At 34.7% G+C, this 17,865-nt stretch overlaps 1 protein-coding gene across 15 annotated transcripts in view; it reads left to right on the forward strand.

The window, feature by feature from the left end:
• Nucleotides 1-17,865, forward strand: part of Chd9 (chromodomain helicase DNA binding protein 9) — a 248,012-nt gene that overhangs the window by 220,912 nt on the left and 9,235 nt on the right. For 9 of the 15 annotated variants that reach the window (XM_046434314.2, XM_046434310.2, XM_058575841.1 and 6 more), the window contains 7 exons: nt 3,553-4,458; nt 5,412-5,575; nt 6,436-6,708; nt 7,542-7,710; nt 12,618-12,757; nt 13,206-13,427; nt 17,144-17,272. In XM_046434314.2, coding sequence (XP_046290270.1) covers nt 3,553-4,458; nt 5,412-5,575; nt 6,436-6,708; nt 7,542-7,710; nt 12,618-12,757; nt 13,206-13,427; nt 17,144-17,272 — 2,003 coding nt within the window. The remainder of the gene's footprint in view (nt 1-3,552; nt 4,459-5,411; nt 5,576-6,435; nt 6,709-7,541; nt 7,711-12,617; nt 12,758-13,205; nt 13,428-17,143; nt 17,273-17,865) is intronic. The other 6 variants (XM_046434316.2, XM_046434320.2, XM_046434318.2 and 3 more) reach the window with 5 other exon arrangements.

A 17,865-nucleotide genomic window follows, 5' to 3' on the forward strand; every position in this document is an offset into this window, starting at 1 on the left:
GAATTATTTATCTGAATAATTTTTCAAGAAATGAAGCCCTGTCTTGTGAGACATTTTAAAGAATTTTTGTATATGATCTCCACTTAGGGCTATCTTAAAAAAAAAAAAAGATAATGAATTAAGCTTAGTTAAGGAACTATTCTGGAATGAATTTTAGCGTCTTCAAAGCCCAGAGAAATAACTCATTCTCATCCTGTAGCAGTTCTTGTCAATAATGCTCAGTATGAGCAGTTTTCTCTCTTTTTTTTTTTTTTTTCACATTACCTTTTTTTTAATTGATTGATTTTTTTTTTTAGTGCTGAGGAAGGAATCCAGGGCTTTGTATGTGCTAGCAAGTGCTCTATCCCTGAGCCACAATCCCAGCCCTGTCTCCATTTTTTTTTTTATTGACTATTATTTAAGTGGTGGGGCTGAAAGTATAACTCAGTGGTAGACCAGTTACCTAACATGGGCAAGGCCTTGGATTTGATCCCCAGTCTTGCAAAAGTATAGATGCACACACAAAATTTATTTTGTAGTTTGACCTCTCTTGTCCCTTGTGTGAGCCATATCATTCATGTGTGTGTGTGTGTGTGTGTGTGCATGTGTGTTTTTATAAAAGACATAAATTCCATCTAGGTTTTCGTATGTGTGTTTATGTGCACACACAAACTATATGTGTATACATGTGAGTATACACAAATATTTTTAGTTGTAGATGGACACATATATTCATTTTATTTATTTATTTGTTTGTTTGTTTGTTTGTTTGTTTGTTTGTTTATGGTGTGATACTCAGGATTTAACCCAGTGGCTCACATGTTTCTTATTTTAATTTTCTTTTATTTAAATGGATCTTTTATTTTTATTTGTTTATTTGTTTGTTTGTTTGTTTGTTTATATGTGGTGCTGAGGATTGAACCCAGGGCCTCACACATGCCAGGCAAGTGCTGTACCATTGAGCCACAACTCCAGCCTCTTAATTTATTTTCTTACAAATGTTTTTGTCAGTCTATCCAGTAGCTAATCACTTGATTACCCAAATACTAGCTGCTGCAAGTAGGTTTCATTATACTTTCAGGTCTGTTAAAAGTAGGTTTCATTATACTTTCAGGTCTGTTATGTCCTAGTGATCTAGTAATTATTTGAAAACATAATAGCAAATACTGAAAAAAAAAATTAAGTATTTGTATTTATTTCTTAAATGTCCACAATTATCTCCTAATAGGATTTATGTACCTTTGGGGTACTATATAAATTCTCAAATTGTGATTGTAGTCGGTACCAATATTTCCTTGATTTTTTTTTTAATACAGTGTTGCTTTTGTTTTGAATTACGTTTAGACTTACAGACAAGTTGCAAAAATAAATAAATAAATAAACAACAAGTTTGCATATATTTCTCACCCTGCCTCTCCCAATGTTAAAATCTTAACCTAACTAATTATAATCATCAGACCAGGAAATTAATGTTAGCATAACTCCATTATACACATGGGATTGGTTCTAGGACATCAGAGAATATTAAAACCCAAGGATGCTCAAGTCCTTAAATAAATTGGGCAGTATTTACATATAACCTATATATATTCTCCTAGAGTTTGAATCATGTCTAGATTCCTTTTAATACCTAATACAATATAAATACTATGCAAATAGTTGTATTGTTTAGGGCAGAAAAGTCCATACATGTTTAGTACAGACACAAGTTTTTTATTTTCCATCCAATGTTAGTTGAGTCCATGGATGCAGAATCCATGAATGTAGGAGGCTGACTATTGTTGATTGAATTTTACCAGTTTTTTCACTAGTGTACATTTTTGTTTCAGGATTCCACATTGTAATTGGTTGTTCTTTTTCCTTAACCTCCTATAGTTTGTAACAGGTTGTTAGTAATTTTTATCTTGGTACCTTGAAAAACATTGAATAATTATTTTGCCATATATCCTTTGATTTGGGTTTGTCTTGTGTTTTCACATGATTGGATTGAGATAGTGTATTTTAAGCTGGAGTAACAGAAATTATTTGTCTTTCTCACAATGTAGTTTCATGTAGTTCAAGATGTCAGTCTCTTATTACTGATGATGTTGATTTTAATTGTTTAGATAGTTTATGATGTGTTTTTCCACTATATTTTTGCCCCTATAGTTAACAAATATCTTGAGGAGTCTCAAAAATTCAATTTCTCCTCAAATTGTCACCCATTGATTTTAGTATCTGTCAGATACTAAATCTTATCTGTAACAGTTTTTCTATAGAATTCTGCTTCAAGGAAGAACTGTTTCTTCTCCTTCTCTATTTAATCAATTACTCATTCCTATCAATAGGAATTCATGAAATTTTATTTTATTCTATAGGTTATAATCCAATTTTTTAGCTGAAATTATTCCAAATTTGGCCATTAGGAGCTCCCTAGGTTGGTCCCTGCAATATTTTTAAGTGCTTGCTAAATACTAGTAACCTAGATTCACAAATATATGACCTCTTCAAAAGTAATGGAACATAATCTAATGTTGAAAGTGAACTACCTCCAGCTGGTAGTTTGTATGGTATTTGGCAGATATGCTTGTGTTTCTCTCAATTTGAAAAATTCCTTGGTTCTCCTATGAGTTCACTGTGATGCCCTAAGTTACTTGTGCAGTTTAAGATGCCATTTTTTTTTTAAGTTGGACACATACCTTATTTTTATTTATTTATATGTGGTGCTGAGGAGCACGGTGCCTCACACACACTAGGTGAGCACTCTACCGCTGAACCACAACCCCAGTCCTCTATTTTTGTGTTTGTTTTTTTTTTTTTTTTAAGGAGAGAGAGAGAGATGGACACAATGCCTTTATTTTTTTTAATGTGGTGCTGAGAATCAAACCCGGGTCCCGCCCATGCTAGGCGAGCACTCTATTGCTGATCCACAATCCCATCTCCTCTATTTTGTATTTTAAGTGAGTTTAAACAAATGTTTTTCCTCTTGATCAGTTTATAGGGAATTTCTTAAAAGTAAATTTCTAGTTAATTAGCATACTTCAAAAATAGTCTTACTTTTTAGTTATTTTAGAAGATCTGTACTTTGTGTTTTGTTATTGATTTATTTAGATACTGGTGATTGAACCCAGGTCCCTGTACATATGAGGCAAGCACTCTACCAACTGAGCTACATCCCCAGCCCTATTTATTTATTTTACTAGGGATTGAACCCAGGGGTGCTTTACCACTGAGCCACATCCCCAGTCTCCTTTCCTTTTCCTTCCTTCCTTTTTTTCTTTCTTGAGACAAGATCTTGCTAATTTGCTTAGGGCCTCACTAAATTCTTAAGGCTGTCCTCAAACTTGTGATCCTCCTGCCTCAGCCTCCCAAGTCACTGGAATTACAGGCATGTTCCATCACACCTGACTAATCTTTCATATTTTTTATTAATTATTTTTAAAATTTATTTTCTTATGTAAAAATATTAAAAAGAAATTTTGGAAATTGTACAATGATACTGAGTAGAGATGTGTTTTAGACATAATGTTATTTCTTTTAAGTCTCTAATAAAGTATTTTTGAAGTTAAAATTTTTGTCTTTGTTTCAATGCAGAATTGGTAGATCCAAATATTTTTATCCAACCAATCACAGAAGAACGGGCTTCTAGGACTTTGTATCGCATTGAACTTCTAAGGAAAGTACGGGAGCAGGCCCTTCGACATCCACAGTTGTTTGAACGCTTGAAGCTTTGCCATCCAAATCCAGACTTGCCAGTCTGGTGGGAATGTGGCCCTCATGATAGAGATTTGCTTATTGGCGCTGCTAAACATGGGGTCAGCCGAACAGATTATCATATTCTTCGTGATCCTGAGCTCTCATTTATGGCAGCTCAAAGGAACTACAGTCAAAGTAAGATGACTCATTCAAGGACGTCTACCCCACTTTTACAGCAATACCAAGTAGCACTTTCCACTTCTCCTCTTACCTCTTTACCTAGGCTTCTAGATGCTAAAGGTATTATTCTAGAGGATATGAAAGTTAAAAGTGAAACCCTTAAAGAAGAGCCTCAGTCTTCTGAAGAAGAATCTATGTCTTCTGTGGAAACCAGGACACTAATAAAGTCTGAGCCTGTAAGTCCAAAGAATGGTGTTTTATCACAGGCTACTGGAGACCAGAAATCTGGTGGAAAAGTTGAAACAGACAGACGCATGGTTGCAGCCAGAACAGAACCCCTAACTCCAAACCCAGCTTCTAAGAAACAGAGAGTCCACAAAAGAGGATCAGAATCTAGTTCTGATTCTGATTCTGATTCTGAGAGATCATCCTGTTCTTCCAGATCATCATCTTCTTCGTCTTCCTCCTCTTCTTGTTCCCATTCTCGATCAGGCTCTAGTTCTTCTTCATCCTCATCATGTTCGTCAGCATCATCTTCATCTTCCTCCTCTTCTTCCTCCTCCTCATCCTCTTCATCTTCATCAGAAGAAAGTGACAGTGAAGAAGAGGAAGTCCAAAAGCGAGGTATATGCATAAAGTAATTTCACTGTTTTTAAGAGAACTTTTCAAGGGAAAATGAAAATTTGATTTAGATAACTTAAGCATGCTTAAAATTCTTAGCTCAAATTTTATGCATACAGCTTTTCCTAGAAATTCATTGTGTTGAAAACGAAACTAGAACTACTGGTATATGTTCCCTAATCAGTATGCAAGACATTGCAAAACAGATTAGTCTGAAAAAATTAGAAGTTTTACACAGTAAATTGCCTTACATTTGGTAGTACGTTTTCCCCTGGAACAAGTTGATCAGTTAGCAAACAAAAGTTAATGTTGCATAACAATTACCAGGAATCTTAAATAGGCAAATAAGAGTATAATGGCCCATACTTGACACCTGTCTACTCAGAAGGATATAAGATAAGACCTACAGCTTGTCTTCAGGGTAGTGTTAAGTGGTTCTCCTCTGCAAGTATCTTTGCAAGTATCTTTCAGGCTCAGGAAAATGAGTCAACACTAAGCATGCACTAGATCCACTCTAACTTAAAGAGCCTCCTACCCTACAGGAACCAGAATCTCTTATAACTACTCCTTAGGCATAACATTCAGGGTTACCACAAAGAATAACAATTATGGTACACCCATCAAGTATTTGTATTTCTCTCAATCCAGATAAAGCCTTCCAATCAGAAGTCAGTCTAAAAGTAATGGTTACTTTACTGTAATCTAGGTGAATTTTTCCTTTTTTATAAAAACCATTTTTTTCTACCATATATTTTTACTTTTTCATTTTCAAATATCTCTGAATATTAGATTTGTGAAAGCATATATGAAGAGATTGGGAATGTAGCTCAGTTGTAGAACACTTGCTAGCATGCATAAAACCCTGAGTTTGATCCCCAGCATTGCAAAAAAATAAAAATAAGTGCATATAAAATTGTCTTGTGCAGTCATTTTTAAATGATTATAATTATTCTTAGCAGAAAGTACCCCTCACATGAAAGCCTATGATGAAGAAAGTGTTGCATCACTGAGCACTACCCAGGATGAGACCCAGGACAGTTTCCAAATAAACAATGGGACACCAGAATCTGCTTACTTCTTACAGGGTGGATACATGCTGGCAGCTTCATATTGGCCAAAGGTAAAGGAATTATTTATTGATGTTTTAGCAGTTTTCTATGTTGCTATATAGTATTTTCTATATTGGTATTTTCTTATTATGTGAAAAAATAAGTAATTGTAAAATGTGGAATGACATTTTGGCATTAGCATCAATATATATGTCATATGCATCCATTACATTAGTTCTACTTTAATGTGTATGCTTCTCAACATAACTTTAAAATGTTTAGAGTAGCTTGGCATGGTGGCACACACCTGTAATCCCAGTGGCTTGGGAGGCTGAGGCTGGAGGATTGCAAGTTCAAAACCAGCCTCAGTAACTTGGTGTGACGCCCTAAGAAACTTAGCAAGTTTAAAAAAAAAAAATGTTTGGGGATGTGGCTCAGTGATTAAGCATCACTGGTTTCAATCCCTGGTACCCCAAACATGTTTAGAGTAAAAGATAATGAATCCTTATATTCAAGTTAATACATGCTTTCAACTGAGATGCTTTAAAGAAATTCATTATAGCCAATTCTGACCTTTAAAAAAAAGTGCATTTAAGTACATGAAGTATCAGTGGTAAAAAGCAGCTAAGACTGGATTAAAAATGGGTGAACTCCATCTATTATGTTACAAGACTAGTACAGAAATCCTCAACTTTAGGGAATGAGTTGGATCTCCAAAAGTTTGTCCTAATTATTATTATTTTAAAATTATTATTATTATTATTTTTAGTTGTAGGTGGACACAATACCTTCATTTATTTAGTTTATTTATGTGGTGCTGAGGATTGAACCTAGAGCTTCACACATTCTAGGCAAGCTCTACCACTGAGCCCCAGCCCCTGCCCTTGGCCTAATTATTAAAACTATCCTTTGATGTTGCACACTTTTCTAGGATCGTGTGATGATCAACCGGCTGGACAGTATTTGTCAAACAGTTCTGAAAGGGAAGTGGCCTTCTGCTAGAAGAAGTTATGATGCTAACACAGTGGCTTCTTTCTATACCACAAAACTACTGGACAGCCCCGGAGCAGCTGCAGAATATAGCGAGCCCAGTGTTCCCACTCCCCCAGGTGCTGGTGTCAAAGAAGAACATGATCAGTCAACACAGATGTCAAAGGTGAAGAAGCATGTACGAGAAAAGGAGTTTACAGTGAAAATCAAAGACGTATGTGTATTTTTATTGCCCTAGGGCCTGATTGCGATTGCGGTGTGCAGCATGCTTTTCCTGCAAATGGCTGCCTGCTCTTAACTCTTCCTTTCTTCACATACTTGTCTTCTGGTATTTGCATTTTCTTTTTTGATATCCAGGTTATTAAACTTGAATACTAGAGGGATCATCATTAAATATGTTTCTCTCCTTATACTTCTGAAAATTGTTCTGCTGATCAAGATGCTTTCTTAAACAGTGTGACAATTTCTGTTTTGATTTTTTTTTGTTTAATATTTTAATATATAACTGTACTTCCTCTTTTAAACATTTAGCATGTCCTGTTATTATACTGTTTATTTTAATAGAATTTTTGAATCTTGGTTGATTACTAGGTATCTAAAATATAGGTAACATCATCTGTGTGTTATTATGAATAATGTACCTAGAGATATATGATTAAAGCTGAAAATGTACTAGTACTGTTTTGCTTTGAAAAGTATATGGTACATGAATTTTTTTCACTTAAGATAGAAATGATTCATTGTAGATATTTTTTATTCAATTGATTTATAAAGAAGATGGGAACTTATGTTTCAGGGTTTTACTTCACTTTTTTTTTAATATTTATTTTCTAGTTGTAGTTGGACACAATACCTTTATTTTATTTATTTTTATGTGGTGCTGAGGATTGAACCCAGTGCCTCCCACGTGCTAGGCAAGTGTTCTACCACCAAGCCATAACCCCAGCCCACTATTTTACTTTTTCTAAGTAAAAATTTTCTTTTACTATCCTACAATAAGATTTTTGTTAACATTTTCTGTTTTAATAATGGTGTCTTTTTAAACAGGAAGGTGGTTTGAAGTTGACATTTCAGAAGCAAGGGCTTGCCCAAAAAAGACCATTTGATAGTGAAGATGGTGCTCTGGGGCAGCAGCAGTACCTGACTCGACTTCGGGAACTTCAAAGTGCGTCAGAGACAAGCCTTGTCAATTTTCCAAAATCTATGCCTGTATCAGGTGAAATGCATATAATATTTTTCTTATTATGAAATATTTCCTACCATTTCAGAATTCTTTTATGATTCTCATAGTAAAAATTCATTTTTTTCCTTTAATGTCTGAACCAGTGTTAGGTCTATAAAGTAATAACTATAGCTTGAATTTTAATAAATATAGAGCTTTTAATATGACATTTTAAATCACAGAGGTCAGTTTAGTTTGCAGGCTTGAATATTTTGGTGAAGACTCTCTTTTTGTACCAGGAATGCATAACCACTTAGCCACATCCCCAGCCCTTTTTATTTTTTTGAGACAGGGTCTCACTACATTGCTTAAGGCTTCAGTAAGTTGCTAAAGACTGGTTTGGAACTCCTCCTGCCTTAGCCTTCAGAGCTGCTGGGATTACAGGCATGTGCCACATCATGTCCAGCTGAAGACATCATTTTTGTAAAATTACTTCATACACATAAAGTTTAAATAGCATTTCAATATTGAAGTATATTGTGAATTCCAAAACCAACACCTAAACCATCAAACCTACCTGTAGTCACAGCTACTTGGGAGGCTGAGGCATGGGGATCATAAATTAAAAGCAAAACATCTAAGTCACAAAGTTAATAGTGATTGGTAGAAATTAAAATGAGAAATTTTAGAAAGTTTAAAAGTTTCAAAAATAGTAATAATCCAGATAACTGTAGTATACAGGAATGAGTTATGACTAATCCCCAGAAGTTTTATCCTCATGCAATTCTTGTAGGACTAAGATTATTACTATTTTAAACTGTTTTGACTGTTAGGCAGCTCTAATTGTCAGAAACTTCTTTTTTATTTGAAAGTAAATTTACCTCCTGTCAGTTCTTTTCAAAGATACTGCCTTTATAAGCAGGTATAGAGTGAACCTTGTCTTTATGTCTGTAATATTTCTTCTAAAATTTTGGTAAATAGAAACAATAAGTATTTACTGAGTATGTAAGTGGTACTAGGTGCCCTGTGCTCTATAGGTACTGAAGACATTGTTTCTATCCTGACCTAATTGTGCTTTGCCTGTGTCCTTTGTAAAGTTTTTGAGAATTGAGAATGACATTGCAGATCAACTGAGTCTCTCATACTAATCTCCCAAAATTCTAATTTCAGTTATAGCAAAGAAATGAGTTGAATTTCTTTATACCTTCATTATATAAGGCTAAGAACTCTATTTCAGTGTTACAGAATACTTGGAAGCATTCCAGAACTACAGTATTTGCATGGTGTATGGAGTTCCTACATTTTAGGAAAACAAGGCTTTTTTATAAATGTTATGTTGAATTTATTGCTATTCCCAGTTGCTGATACTATCACTTTTTAATTTTAAATTAGTTTAGCTTTGTCAAGCATCCGTTTTTATACAATTAGAGTTCTATTATTAAGGAGTTTCTTTTTCACTAGAAAATGGGAATGGATGGGATGATAAAAGTGTGCTTTTGTCTAACCTAAATGGACTTTAATAATATCACAACCCTTATCTTGATGACTCCACTATAAATGTACAGATTGACTCTGTCATCTGTACATTTTATTGATATTACTGTTGAATATTGTATAGGCTTCACCTATAAGTAATTCTTTAAAGTTTTTAATTGTATCAATAGGAGCATTGCTTTTGCAACTATACAATAGGTTGACACTATATAGAATTATTATTAAGTATTATATCATCCTTTTTTTAGCTATAAATGGACACAACCTCTTTATTTATTTATTTTCTTTTTTAATTTATTTTTTATTTGTAGTTGGACATAATACCTTTATTTTACTTATTTATTTTTATGTAGTGCTGAGAATTGAATCCAGTGCTTCGCATGTGCTAGGCAAGTGGTCTACCGATGAGCCACAACCCCAGCCCCTCTTTATTTATTTTTATGTTCTGAGGATCAAACCCAGTGCCTCACACTTGAAAGGCAAGCGCTTCACCACTGAGTTACAGCCCCAGCCCTCATCTGTCTTAATTGTATATATGAAAATCTGGAATCTGTCTTTTTGACATGACTTTTTGGAAAGCTTTAACATTTTTGAGCCTGTTCTTATTTGTGAAATGATTAACAGGAATACGAAAGAGGTTGCACTGTTGAGTAGATTACATTAATAACGTGGCTACTAAAGAGCATGGCGTACAATTAGATACTACATAGATGTTAAAATTAGGTACTCCCAGAGTCTATAATTGGATGCTGAGCAAATGCTTTTATTGAAATTTTTAATTTTCAAAAGGCTGTACATTTTTTATTCTTGTGATTACCTTTTGAATTTTATTTGAAAGCCTAAATAAACACACCAAGTGAAATATAACTTAATTCATGAAAGAAAGTAAAATAGCACCGGTTACAACAAGAAGACAAAACTGAAGTACTCATTCCAGAAACTATGTGGAGTAGCAGATAAATGATGACAGAGCTAAGCAACCTGTGGTTGAATTCTGTCTTTTATTTACTCTTGTGACATTGAGGAAATGACGCAATGCTTCTGATCTCATTTATAAAACAGACTTAATAATACTTCTGTGTTTTCATTCTGTTTTTGATGATTTAAGATAGCAATAGCATTTGTAAAATGCACTCCAATATCTGGCTCATAGTAAGTATTCAATAGAAAGAGGCTTTTTAAATATTGTTATTGTTAGATCTAAAGTAAAGACAACAAAGACTTTATAAAGTTAAATTTTCATTTTTAAATTCTAGCTTAAAATGCATTGAAAATATTTATTAAAATCCTCATCAGAAATAAGTTGTGTTAATATGTAATTAAAACAAAGATTTGGCCATATAGAATATTTTTATAAATGAATGCTTTGGTGTGTACAGATGTTTTTTATTGATAATTACAGTAGGTACTTTTATGTAGTACACAGGTAGCACTAAAGGAAAAGGAGAAAAAAGTAATTCACTCCCTTTCATTGCTTGGTAGACTACACTTGTACATTAAATATTAGGTAATACATTTTAAAACAAGGGCATTTATGCTGGGCATGGTAGCATACATCTGTAATCCCAGTGGCAAGGGAGCTTTAGGCAGGAGGATCACAACTTCAAAGTCAGCCTCAGGAATTTAGAGAGACCTTAAGCAACTTGGACTCTATCTCAAAATTTTAAAAAGGGATTGGGATATGGTTCAGTGGTTAAGTGGCCCTGGGTTCATTCCTTGGTGCCAAAAGACAGAAAAGATTACATACAGCCTGCTTATGAAATGTGAATCTGTGTTTCAAAAATTATCAGTGATTAAGCTCTAGGGCAGTGGTTCAGAGTTGCTCATGTAGAAATAGGATTGATGCAAAGTAGTTCATTCAATATTGAATTATATTGTGAATTCAAAAACAAACACATAAGCCACCAAACCTACCTATAGTCACAGCTATGTGGGAGGCTGAGGAATGGGGATCACAAATTCAAAGCAAAACACCTAAGTCACAAAATTAATAGGGATTGGTAGAAGTTAAAATGAGAAGTTTTAGAAAGTTTAAAAGTATTAGGATAGAAAGCCATGAGATGTTCTTATGAAACATAATGGCATTTTTAAAAGTAGTAGGAAGATTATTGTTTTTAAAGCTAAAATATACTATAGTAAAAATATTTGAAATCATTTATAATATTATGTTAATATAATTTGATAAATTTTATTACGGATATAATAAAATCCTTTTTTCCATAGTGTTTTGTCCCATTTTAGTACTTTCACATATATAAATTATTTTTAATTGTAATTAGTTATTCCTTACCATATGAATTAAGGAAGTTTTTTTTTTAAGTTGTTGATAGACCTTTATGTTATATATTTATACGTGGTACTGAGAATCGAACCCAGTGCTTCACACATGCCAGGCCAGTGCGCTACTGCTGAGCCACCGCCCCTGCCCCTTAAGGAACTTTTTATAAGGTTACAGAGCTAGACAAAGGGCTACACTTTTTCACAAAAACATAGAACTTCTCAAAAAATTCTCCTTAATGATTGAAAATACATTTTTCACTAATGCATGGCTACTTATTAGGTATTTATTTAAAAAGTAAATGAATGGAACTATTTCATACCTCTTACAAATATAACTATTAAGTGCTTACTAAAATGAGGAAGGTCAACTTTAATTTGATAACTAAAACTTTACTGATGATCCTAAAGAAAATGTCTTAAGTAGGTTGGAGCAGGAATTAACAATGGGAAATTGAGAAATAAATTAGTGGGCTGGGGATGTGGCTCAAGCAGTAGCGCGCTCGCCTGGCATGCGTGCAACCCGGGTTCGATCCTCAGCACCATATACAAACAAAGATGTTGTGTCCGCCGAAAACAACTAAGAAATAAATGTTTAAAAAAAAAAAAAAAAAAAAAAAAAAGAAATAAATTAGTGCCTTTATTAAGAAGCAGCACAATATAGTTCAGTTAAAAAGTTTTGGAGTTACAAAGACTTGAAGAAGTTAATTTTATGTTTGTATTGGCCATATTTTTGAGTTGAGAAGGAGAATCTGAAGAAAATAGAAATGAGTAATTTTTAAAATAAGCTTTTAGAAACTGTAGGAATTAATGAGTTTGAGAGGGTTTGTCTTGAACAGGAGAAAGGCACGCTTCCAACTCAAAAAGAGAAGACAAGTCAAAAATTCAAAGAAGCCTGTTAGACACCTCCAAGTTTAAAACTTGGAGGGGTGATTTTTTTTTGTAGTGCTGGGCATTGAACCCAGGGCCTTGTCATGTGAGGCAAGCACTCCAACTGAGCTATATCCCCAGCCCTAGGGTGTAGAGGCGGTAGTGATGTTTTATTTCAAGAATTGCTTGATTTATGATATATAAAATAAGAATTAAACTTCCATATAAATTTAGAAAACTGATTACTTTTACTTTGTTTAAGAAGTAAAATTTTATCTCTATTTTGGTGTTTAATTTGATTTAATTGTGTGTTTAATTAGGAACTTCCATTCAATCAACAATTGGTGCCAATGGAGTGATATTAGACAACCAGCCTGTAGTCAAAAAAAGGCGTGGAAGGAGGAAGAATGTAGAAGGTGTTGACATCCTCTTTTTTAACAGAAATAAACCACCTAATCATGTAAGTAAAGTAACTAAAAATTACTGATACTTGAGTTCAAAATTCTAACCCATAAATATACACATTGTACTTATGTGATTTTACAAATATAATGTTAATAAAAAATTAGAAGTGTACTATGCATTTTCAGATTTTGTATTAGTAGAATCTGACATTGGATAAGATTCATGAAAATCTTAAGATTAAAATTTAGCAGAATTTAATGCAAGAACTTTTTTCCCTTCAATAAAGAACCACTCCCATGTCCATATGTGAAAACATCACAGTGAATCCTACTATCATATACATTCACAAGTATGGGATCCTAACTAGAATAAAATATATTCTGTGCTTGTATAATAATATCAAATTGGATTCTACTATCATGTATAACTAAAAAGAACCAAAAAAAGAAAGAACTACTTCATTGAAGCATGGAAATAAATTTACATTTGGTGTTTTTCTGCAGGTTACTTTAGGTTTAACCACCTCACAGATTTCCACAGGGATAAATCCAACACTATCATATACTCAACCTCAAGGAATTCCTGATACAGAAAGTCCAGTTCCAGTTATTAATCTTAAAGATGGGACAAGACTTGCAGGAGATGATGCACCGAAGAGAAAGGATTTAGAAAAATGGCTTAAGGAGCACCCAGGTTATGTGGAAGACTTAGGAGCTTTTATTCCTGTAGGTGATATATTTTAAGATCTTGGTATATATTATTTCTGTGATTTGTCAAACCCTTAATGATGAAGCATAATTTTTCATCCACTTGTGCTAGATATTTGCTCTGCTTAAGATTTAGGAAAACTAGGGGCTGGGGTTCTAGCTCAGTGCTAAAGCACTTGCCTAGTATGTGTGAGGCACTGGGTTTTTGATTTTTCAGCACCGCATATAAAATAAAATAAATTAAATAAAGGTCCATCAACAACTAAAGAAATATATATTTATAGTGTCATTCTCCACTTTCCATTCTCTATTCAACAGGTATTTAATAATAAAAATCACTTCTGATATGAGTAGTATGTTAGAACCAATAGAAATTGAAAGGTATAAAACTTCTGACACTTTCTCAAAGAATTTATTTTCTAATATTGGTCATAGTAAAAATTTAACTCTGTCTGACATTATATTTAACTCCTAATATCTATTATTTCTCACCACTGTATTAGAATGGTATTATTGTGACAATTTTATAAAGAAATTGAACCACTGGAATTTTAAGTAAAAAGTCCAAGGCCACACAGCAAATAAAGTCCAAAATTGCACATGCTAGGCAAGTTGTCTACCACTGAGCTACATCCTAAGCCCAAAACTTCTGCTCTTAAGCTCTACTTTAGACCATAAGAGTATGACGTCTGTGTCTCTGCAGATGCACAAGTTTATGTTAATTAAAGATGAGAATCTTATATTTAGTTTGCATTCTTCTTAACCTCTGAAATACTATTTATCTATCTTATGGGCTTTCTTACTCAGAAATATTTATTTTCTGGAATTTTATTATCAAACAGTAACATACCAAATTTTGTGTCAGTATTTGTAAGATTTCTGTGTACTTTATAAGGTAAAAATATATAGTTTTATCCTATATATTGTGAGCTCAACAGTCCTTTTCTATTTGCCTCCCTTATGAAGATCAAATGGATAACTGAAATGAAGCTTTTTGCTATCCCAACTTGGGAGGCTGAGATAGGAGGTTCTTGAGTTCAAAGCCAGACTCGGCAATTTATCCAGGTGCTAAGCAACTCAGTGAGACCCTGTTGGCCAAAGTTGCTTAGGCCCTCCCAAGCTGCTGGGATTACAGGCGTATGCCACCACACCTGGCAAATTGAGCAGTTTCAAAGTGGATATTGTAATTCAGAAAACAATGAGAATCATCATTTTAATGCTGTAATTTCATAACATGTTGAGAGCCACAGCCGAAGGGGCCCCAGCAAACTTCCAGCTGCCGGCTGATGATTGGCTCACAGCAGCCCCAGCAACATCTAGCTGATTGGCTCCTCTGCGGTGATGCTCATTGGGCTGTTTCCCTGCCCTTTCAGACCACGGAGCTGCTCATTGGGGGACTTTTTTGGCTCCGCCCACATGACCCAGCCAATCGGCCTCAAGAGCAGGAGGATTGTGGGAGGTGCAGAGAAGCTTGTTGGGGAGAGAGAGGCTTGTGGAAAGCCGGTGGTGGCAGTTGAGGCTCTGAGGGTTTTTCCTGAGAGGCTGTTTTGTTTGGTGTGTGTGGTTCTAAAAATAAAGTTAGTTTCTTTTGACAAGTGGCTCCTGATTGTGCCCAGCCAGACTGCGGCAATAACATGTTAAAAAAAGCATTGCAAGACTATGAGTATACCTCAATTCCAGCACCTCAGAGACTAAAGCAAGAAAACCACAAGCTCAAGGCCAGGGTCAGCAACTTTGGCAAGACTCTGCCTCAAAATAAAAAAAAGGGCTGGTAAAGTGCTCTGGATTCAATGGTTCACCCAGTATAGTCAGAGAGGCACAGAGGAAGAGGAAGAGAGAGAGAGGTGGAAGTAGGAAGAGAAGAGATGAAGGAGTGAGAGGGAGAGAAAGAAAAAAATTAATGTATTCAGCCAACAAATTTTTATTGAGTGATTATTATGTGCCAATTACAATTTTAGTGATTGAAAATATAAGAGTGAACAACATGAAGTTTTTCTTGTTCTTGTGGTACTTATACTCTAGTCTATGAAGGATTTCCATACCTTTATCTTAATCACTGTAAGAGTTTTTGTTAATATTCTCAATTTTGTATCCACTTATCATTTTCATTGCAAATAAAGTTTTTACCATAATGTTTCATGTAACTTTTTAATTAAGATTTAAAAACATGTTTTTAAAAGGTAGCATTTATATCAGGGTATGGAGGTATACATCCATAATCTCAGCTGCTTAGGAGGCTGAGGCAGGAAGTTCAAGCCCAGCCTTGGCAACTTAGCATGACCGTGTCTCAAAATAAAATTAAAACAGGTCAGGGATGCAGCTTCATGGTAGAGCATCTCTGGATTCAATTTCCAGTTACTCCTCCCCCTACACATACACCCCAGACACAAAGGCAGCATTTGTTCCACTAAAGAATAGAAGATATGCCGAGCATGGTAGTACAAGCCTGAAATCTCAGCAGCTTGGAAGACTGAGACAGGATGATCATAAATTCATGGCCACCTTCAGCTATTTAGCAAGGTCCTAAGCAATTGTTGGGACCTTGTCAAAAAATAAAGAACAAAAATGGCTGAGTGTGTAGCTCAGAGGTAAATTGCCCCTGGGTTAAACATCCAGTACAAAAAAAAAAAAATAGAAGAATAGAAGATATAACTAAATGATTATGGTTCTGTCCATGGGTACAGATACAGGAACAATTGAGTACAGTACTGACTGGCAAAAGATAAGAAATCAAACTGTTATCTGATACATAAAAAAATGAACAAGAAGGCATTGACCAGGTTAACACAAGAGGAACGTGTAGGCATTTTAGAAGTTATAAAGAGAGTTACAAGGGGATGTGACTGTAAGACATACTCATAAATCAGTGACTAGTCTGATATTTCAGCATATGTGGAAGAGTGAGTGCAGTGATAGTAAATGAATAAAAAATGTGAGTTGAATAGTATCTAGGCTGTGGTGGGACTGAAGAATTTGATCATTTGTTTCTTGGAATGTTATGATTGGTTAGAAATAACTACAAACATCAAGGCCTGCTTTTGTCAACAGTTGTAGAGATAAGTAGCATGATTTGATGAAAAGAGATTTAATATTATTGGATATGGTTTTTTGCTTTGTTTTGTTTTGCAGTGCTAAGGATCGAAACTCCCATGGTAGGCATGTTCTACCACTGAGCTATACTTCCAGGCCTGTGAATATGCGTTCATAATCTGTCTCTTCCACTTACTAGTTGTATCCCCTTGAGGAAGACAACCTCTCTGAGCCTTACTATCCCTTTTGTAAGATAAGAATACCTTTTAATATTGTGAGAATTACATGACATGAGGAAAATAATTAGTGAGATGAAGAAAAATGAAAGTTACTAGCAGAGATTATAAATTGTCAGAGCACTGCGAAAGTCTGGAGCATTTCTCCCAGAACATGTCAGGAAGGAGAAAATTTAACAGATGAAAAAGTAAATAACTACAATTTAGAGGAAACCACTCCAGCATCATTGGTAACCCCTTCATGTATCACTGTCCAGGTGTTCTGTAGTTTTTGAGGGCATTTAAGGAAAAAACTAACAAAATCCTGCTCATTTCAAGAGCCAATAGAAGGCCCCTGCTTTAAAGTGTGAATAACTAAAAGATAGATGCTTCCACATCATAGGATTAAATTTGAATCAGTTCAATTGCAATATTTTGAATAGTTTTGCAGAAGTACACATTTTAAAGATGTTTCTTTGTCTGTTTTAGAGAGTGCAGCTTCATGAGGGAAGACCCAAACAAAAAAGGCATCGTTGCAGAAACCCCAATAAACTTGATGTTAATACTCTGACTGGAGAAGAACGCGTTCAGCTGATTAACAGAAGAAATGCCAGAAAGGTATTTATGTATTTGTGGTTAATCTTTAACATTGATTTAAATATGTAGGACTTCTCTTAGAACACCAATTCATTATGCATTATTTTGTAACAAAACCTGGAAATGGATTTAATTTAGCAGATTTGTGGGGGATAATAATTTTATATAACTTAAATTTAAGTTCTATATCAATGACTGAGCTATTAAATTAAATAAGCAAGCTGCTCAACATATCTGTATCTAAGCAGTGCCGTTGCATGTGGCTGTTCCCTACACAAGGACACTACACCTAAGGCATTGGTTCACCTCACGAGGCAATTTTGCTCCTTCATGGCACATTTGGCAGAATCTGGAGGCTTTACTAGGGATTGAACCCAGAGGCTCTTAACCACTGAGCCACATTCCCAGATCCCCAGATCTCCAACCCTTTTTTATATTTTATTTACAGACCGGGTGTTTCTGAGTTGCATAGGGCCTCGCTAAGTTGCTGAGTCTGGCTTTGCAATCCTCCTGCTTCAGCCTCCTGAGCCACTGGGATTATAGGTGTATACCACTTCATCCAGCTGCAGACATTTTTTTATAACCATGAATGAGCAGAGTGGTGAGCAGGAGAG

This window comes from Marmota monax, unplaced genomic scaffold (genome assembly GCF_021218885.2).
Source record: "Marmota monax isolate L192 unplaced genomic scaffold, Marmota_monax_Labrador192_F-V1.1 WCK01_AAM20220418_F8-fsc00024, whole genome shotgun sequence".
In the NCBI taxonomy this organism is placed as follows: Eukaryota; Metazoa; Chordata; class Mammalia; order Rodentia; family Sciuridae; genus Marmota; species Marmota monax.